This window comes from Coptis chinensis, chromosome 3 (assembly GCF_015680905.1).
Source record: "Coptis chinensis isolate HL-2020 chromosome 3, ASM1568090v1, whole genome shotgun sequence".
Taxonomy (NCBI): domain Eukaryota; kingdom Viridiplantae; phylum Streptophyta; class Magnoliopsida; order Ranunculales; family Ranunculaceae; genus Coptis; species Coptis chinensis.
Genome location: NC_141458.1, coordinates 39,547,912 through 39,555,260, shown reverse-complemented (window position 1 = coordinate 39,555,260; position 7,349 = coordinate 39,547,912). Strand labels below are relative to the sequence as shown.

Sequence of the window (7,349 nt, the reverse complement as noted above, 5' to 3'; positions counted from 1 at the left end):
AAAAAGGTCTTGACAACTAAAATAATTGAAAGGCCCAAACCAATTTGAAAACCCAATACACCTTAATAATAGAATTGATTTTCTTTTAAAATGTTTGGGTACTTCATTCAGCTGATCATCAACTATATACATAGCAAGCCAAAAGAATTACGTTAATTAGATATGTGTGTTACGTACTAATGGTACTAATAAGAATTACATTAAGTAGATGGTCTTAAAATACTAAACCATGAAAAGTTCTTGAGTTCTTTGGCAAATGGGACAATGGAACAATCTTGATGGATTAAGGTACTGCACAGTACACATGTCAGTGCTAATGTTCTTGAATATACCTGCAACATCGCAGTTAAAATGTATTGAATTAACTTCAAAGAAAAATTAATGGAAAATAAAAAATTAAAAGCAAATGCATTAAACTAACTTCAAAAAAAAAAAATTAATGGAAAATAAGAAATTAGAATTAAATACATTAACTAACTTCAAAAAAAAAGAAATTGAACTTTACTCAATGAGAATAATTAATGGGGAAATGAGAAACTCGATGCAACTACATTGAACTAATTTCAAAGAATAATTAACGAAAAATTAGAAACTCGCAATGCAAATGTATCGAACTAACCTCAACGAGAAATTGGAAACTCGATGCGAATGGATCAAACTAACCTCAAAGAATAATTAAAGAAAAATTGAAAACTGGATGTAACTACATACACATTGAACGGGAAATTTTGGATGCAACTACATAGAACAAACCTCAAAGAATAATTAATAGGAAATCAAAAATAAATGCAAATACTTCAAACGAACTAACCTCAAAAAATAATTAACGGGAAATCGGAAATTAAATGTAACTATATTGAACAAACTTCAAAGAATAATTAACTGAAAATCGAAAATTGGATGTAACTACATTGAACTAACTTCAAAGAATAATTAACGAGAAATTAGAAACTTGATGCAAATCATTGAATTAACATTGAATAATAATTAACGGCAAATTCTTGATACAACTGCATAGAACTAACCTCAAAGAATAATTAACGGAAAATTAGAAACTAGATGTAACTATATTGAACTATAACTTCAAATAATACTTAACGGGAAATCGGAAACTGGATGTAATTACATTGAACTAACATTAAAGAATAATTAACGAGAAATCGGAAAATGAATGCAAATGTATCGAACTAATATAAAATAATAATTAACGGGATTTCGAAATAGGATACAAATGCAACAAAATAATCTCCAAGAATAATTAATGGAAAATCGAAAACTGAATGCAACAACATCGAACTAACCTCAAAAAATAATTAACAGAAAATCGAAAACTCAAAGCAAGTACTTAAGGAATAATTAATTAACGGGAAATCGGCAAGTGGGTTGTTTCTTTTTATGGATTTTCACACTGCAAAAAAATTGAATGCGTGATCACTATAATATAACAGCACCCGTTCGTAAGACGGGTTTGAAAACTAGTTAAATACATAATGGCAATCCCTTGGAATTTATGAATTCTGCAAATACACCTAACTAGCAGTTGGTTTTAATTAAGGGTGGAATTCAAGCTAATCAAGCTGAGCTTCACTATGCTCGGCTTCACTAATCAAGTAGCTCTGTTAGTGTACTTACAAACTAGTGATGGTTGGCTTGGTTCACATTGCAAGAGGAACGAGCTTGAGCGAGCCAAACGAGTCAAACCCCGAGCAGACCTAGCTTTACTTGACGTGCGGTTGATTGGAGCTGCCATACTGTTAATTTGAGTTTAGCTGGTTGTATAATTGAGATCAGAATGAGGACAACGAAAATCCATATAAGTTCTTCTTTAGCTTTACTTCTAAAATTTATCACAGAGACAACTTTAAAAGAACGAAACAACTTGTTAAGGTCGAGTATAAGTACACAGATAAGAAACAATAGTCACTTTTAATTCCTGTCCCCTTACAGTATTCTATAAGGGAATCTACAGTAACTGGAATTTACAGTCGAACTTTGCTCTCCTAATTCGTAAGACTCAAGTGTAATGAATTTGAAACTTAAAAGACAACCTAACCAGTAGAGGAGTCAGTAGTTCATACAAGAAAGATTGCAGGGTATATGACCTAAACTAATCAGTTTACTTAAGTTATCTCTATTACACCTGGGGGGTCTCGAATTGGTGTGCTGTGATCGGTACTGGGAGTGCTTCCCTCTGTGGAGAAGACCGTATCTTCGTGCACACATACAATTGTTGCTGGACTTTGAGGTGTACTTACATTGCACTCTGCAACACAACTTTCTCTCCCATCAGTCGTCCTTGCACTTAGAAAATCAATCTTCTTGGATCCTCTAGAAGATATGTCTTTCTCCTTATCAAATTCGACAGCCATGGCAGAAATTTTTTGGGAAACAGAGCATTCAGAAGTTATAATGTTCCTATGCTCATACAGGAAAATTATGAAGAATACGAGAAAAGCAATGGCAGAAGCAACTCCAGCAATCATAAAGAGACCCTTAAAGCAATCGAGGGTGAGGCTTTCGGAGGTAGTAGTCCCTTGCTCTTGACATGAAACCTGCTGCCCAAACCATTCGCGATCGATTGCCTCCATTTTGTCTCCCTCTGTCACATTTAAGATAGCCCTCGAAATATCAGGTACTAGAGGAGAACCCTTAGGAAAAACCTGAGCAAAATGTTTAGGAGCTCAAGTTAGAACAATGGAGTTGTTTTTAACACTTGCAAATGTCGATACAAGTGCAAATTGTCTAAAAAGTATAATTACAACCGACAACCATTACCTCCTGTAATGGGATTGTTATTGGAATAACGATTGTTGGAATCAATAAGTGGTATGACAGACGGTGTTTGTAAATATGCAGAGTGACGTATCTAGTGGTTTCATGTTGCCTACTAATAGGTGACAGAGTTGCTCTCAGGTAACGAAGAGTATTAGGGTGACTTACAAAGCCAAAGCCAGCAGTCCTGTGTGTTGGTCCAACCATCATGTATTTTGTGCAGTATTTTGCAAGGAGGAGCTTCATATAAGGGATCTCATCAATAACGGCGGAAACTCCACCATTTCGACTTCCTTTTGACAAAGCCTGGTGGAACTCTTCTACATTGTCGTAGGGCCTCAACTTGGATGAATCGATGCCCATGCTTTGAGCAAGTCCGTACACAAAGGAACCTGATTGATAACCTACATAATCTCCGTTCTTTTTGAGATCGCTGATGTCTGTGATGGTTGGTTGGAGCTGCTGTACTGTTAGCATCGAAGTTAAGCTAGCCGTATAACTCGATGTCAGAATGAGGACAACGAAAACCCATATAATCATCACAAACCTTGCAAAGTTGCTTATTATCCTTTCCTCTGCAAAGTGACAAATGGGATTATGCTCATTACTCTCGTGAATAAACTACAGAAGTAAAAAGCATTAAAGGTGAATTGAAGTGGTATTACTCCACACTTGAGACTGCAATGCAGGTGGTTCTCATTCTATTTGAATATTGAATCCTGATTTCCCACTATAGTTTTTTTTCCATCGGGATGGCGTTATCACCATTTTCTACAACTAAATCGTTCCAAAAGGGGTAAAGTGTGATTTGACATGTTACTTTGTACCATTTTATCATCTAATACCCTTAACGCAGTTATGTAGTTGTGTAGAAAATGAGGAAGGAAGGAAATTACTATGTGCAAACACAAGCGTCGAGAAGGAGAAATAAAAGATCATGCCCACTTGTTGCGAAAATTTGCCTCTGAAGGCCTTGTTAATACCATGCTCTAGAACCCAGATCACGAAGCCAGTGTAGATGAAAAATGCCCCAGTTGTTAACCAGAGGTCCGTGGTTAGAGGCTTCAAAAATCCACGCATTCTTCCTATTATCGTACTTGACTGGCACTACCATTGATACCCCAGAGTCCGTAAAGGTAATGTAAAATCCACGTAGTTGGATCTGTTGGCAAGAATTGTTACATCTCCCACAACCGCGTCATAATTCTGCGAATATGTTAAAGTTTAGTGAGAATAAATAAATGTTTCCGGCTAATTAAAGGAAAAATTTCAGGTGCAAGGCCTGTCTTAGATATGTTAACTGACCTGAAAATAGACTTGGTCTACAAATTCATTGTAATCTCCTGCGCTCTCTCCGTCTGCCTTTTCAAAAGGTACAAACTCATAGGGTAGGGCATATTTCATTTAGTCAACCACAGCCTTGAATACATCTATGCAAAATCCAGTGACCAATGTGGCATTAGTCCATTGATCCTTTTCAACCTTAACAAAATCACTAAAACCATCTTTTTTCGGAACTCCGACCTTCAACTTCCTCTCGCTTGTTGGCATCTCCCAACCCTTTGGAATCACAGTTGTCTCACCAGGCCAGATTATGGCTCGAAGATTGGTCTCGGATGATGTATTTGTTGTCAAGTCCGAGTTCCCTGAAAGTCCATGTGTTGAACTCCAGAATCCAATTTCTCTTTCTCCTTTCCCAATTAAATTCATTATTTTGAAAGTCGATGACTGCAATTGTCCATCTTTGAGCCAGAATTCTCCACTCAACCCTTGAAACTTGGTATGCAAGATTGAATCCCGAAGCTTAGGACCGTTTTCAGAGATCCCAAGATTTTCCAGGTCCGTGGTGTTTGTTCCGTTGTCTAGTCTCTTGAATAGAGGACTGACGGTGTTTAGTTTCTCAACAGCCATTGCTAGTGCCCAAAAACTGTCGTACGCGTATAGTCCAAGAACACTCAACTCAACTTCATCAACTGGAGAAATTTTCTTTTCCATCTTCTTCTAAAGTTGTCAAGCTTTTCAGATCCTGGCACATAACCTTTTATTCCTAGTACTCCCTGCATCGAGCCAATAATAGAGGTGTCCATAGAACTCAAGAGATCTGTAAGTCCATCAGTGATGATCCACACATACCCATTACTCATCATTCCGACTTCATTTGCTATGGAAAAAAAGCGTGAGCCAAGAGATGTCCTCATGTGCACCACAAACACCCTGGTCTGCATGGTCATCAGCTTGTACAGTTCACCGCGAATCTGTTCATCAGTTGGTGAAAAACACAAAACACTCCGGTATGGAACACGTGAGTTGACATCTTGGATGGCATCAATTAGATACGGTATCATGTCCTTTCCATAGTCAGTGTCTTCATATATTGGGACCACTTCCCTCCACCCAAAGTATTCAATAATTGCAGCAATAGCTTTCACTTGTGTGGAATCATTTAGAGTTGTTCTGATGAAATATGAGGTTTTGGTGAAGGAGATGGAAGGACTGGTTGCTGAGAAAGAAATGATGGGCACTTCAGTTTTGTTACCGATATCAACCACAAACACGACCTCGGAGGATGTTTGAGGTCCCAGGATGGCTTGCACTTGAACATTCTTTATCAGATCTACAGCTGTAGGTACAATGACCAAAAAGAAACCACTTAATTAGTTTTTTGTGATTTACTGTATTTGTATTGGTAGTAAGTAACCTGCCATAAGAAAAGAGGTTTCTACCAATCTACCTGTTAAACCAGACTAGCAACACATCAAGTAAAGCCATCAGTTTTGTGAGAATAGAGTAGCATTATGAATAATATAATTGAAAAAAAACATATGTAAGAGCATCTCTAGGTGGTAGTATCACTTTCAAATTTGCTTCCAAAACTTGGAATTTCGCGAAAAAACAACCAACTCTAGGTGAAAGCAAATCCGGTAGTATTACCTGCCTAGAGGCATTCGTGGAAGCAAATATGTGATTTGGATCGCGGATAAAGGCGCGACAGATGGTAATGTCGCGCCACTACCGATGTAGTCATAAATTTTTTGACTTTGACCAACATGCGCACCATTACTAATGTCGCACACCATTTTTTACTATAGGGTAACATTATCACTATCGCTGCTCCAACGGCGGAAAAAACGGAAAAAAAAAAAAAAAAAATTCTACATCCATATATATACACTCATTTCCTCCTTCATTTTACATACATTCAATCCAAATATTCTAATCAAACAATTCAACCATTTCACATCAATCATTAACAAACAACACACACACATTGCCAAAAAATTGATCATGAAGTGTATGAGTTTTTTCCCTTCAATCTTCATCTTTGTCTTCATCTTCATTTTCATCGTTGTTTCTCTTCTTCATCTTCTCTCCGTGAAAACTCGGTAGATAATCTTGATGGGGAATTTGTTAACGCCATTCCCTTTATGAAGCGGTTTGGTTTTTTGTTGTACATGTTCAAGGCACCACATGGTGGTTCAAAGAAGAGTTGAAAAGTGAAACATATAAATTATGTTTTAACTTTGGAAATCTTAGAAGGTAACTATTTGGTCGATCGTCCTGCTTTTTTGAAAGAGGATTTCAATCGGTACTTTTTATGAAAAATCTTTATTCCTTCCCATCTTCAACGATATTCGGACTCATTTTAAGTATTTTCATCAACCCTAAATTTAACAATCTTGGTAAACTGGGATAGATCCTTTGATCAAGGTGGTTGCGGCTTTTCGTGATTCTTGGTTATGGTATGGTAGTTTATCAAATTGACAATCAATTATATATTTTTGAGCAATCTGGAAACCCGGCATTGAGGCATTTCACGTGATACAATTATCAAATTGTATGCGGTTCAATCTACTTGTGAAGGCCAAACATTGCGATATATAACACTTGTTTGCACATTTTCGCCAAACATGGATGACCGAAAGTATATTGGGAAACATTGATTGCATGTATTGGGAATGACATAATTGTTCAACTGGATGACAATGTGCTTACAATGGTCGTTATGAAAAACCATTTGTCATTCTCAAAGCTGTTGCAACCGAAGACATGTGGATATGATATTCTTTTTTTCGGATGCTATGGTCACACAATGCCATCAACATGTTGGACAACTCGCGGGTATTTGAGCACGTGATCAATGATACTTTCCCACCTATTTATTTTGATGTAAATCATCATAGCTACAATATAGGTTATTATTTAGCTGATGATATCTATCATGACTATTGACTATGCGACATTTATATGATGTTGGGGAGATGAAACTGAACCAAATAATGGCTGCCTCACGCACTCCAAGATCTATTATTTAGTGGATCAAGTTTCAACGTAGTTTCTTATGAAAAATAATGTGGTATTTTATATAGAGTAGAGAGTCCTCAGAGCTCAAGTAATCTTGTCTTGCTGAGTAATTGTGATAGAATATAACCGCTAACCGATAATTATAAATCAAAGGAACACTTATATGAAGCTTAACAGCATAGAGTTGCTCATGACTTTTGGCGAGGATGATCTACACATCGTGGTCTCGTGGAGATCGTCGTAGCTGATAAAACATAAAAAAGATAGTTTACCTA

The 7,349-nt window shown here is 36.8% G+C and overlaps 1 protein-coding gene and 1 long non-coding RNA gene across 2 annotated transcripts; both read right to left on the bottom strand.

Annotated features, from left to right (window-relative positions):
- Positions 1-43: 43 nt before the first annotated feature.
- On the bottom strand, positions 44-1,769 carry LOC147509567 (uncharacterized). Its single transcript, XR_015218519.1, has 2 exons — positions 1,633-1,769; positions 44-332 (listed from the first exon to the last, which is right to left on the bottom strand). It is a non-coding gene; the product is annotated as an uncharacterized LOC147509567 (long non-coding RNA).
- Positions 1,770-1,909: 140 nt separating this feature from the next.
- On the bottom strand, positions 1,910-5,541 carry LOC147509566 (glutamate receptor 2.8-like). The gene is given in 8 exon segments (XM_086597852.1): positions 1,910-2,660; positions 2,941-3,347; positions 3,669-3,844; positions 3,846-3,906; positions 3,909-3,978; positions 4,078-4,751; positions 4,754-5,421; positions 5,504-5,541. Coding segments are annotated over 8 exon segments (2,634 nt in total). The 3' UTR covers positions 1,910-2,120.
- Positions 5,542-7,349: the final 1,808 nt, after the last annotated feature.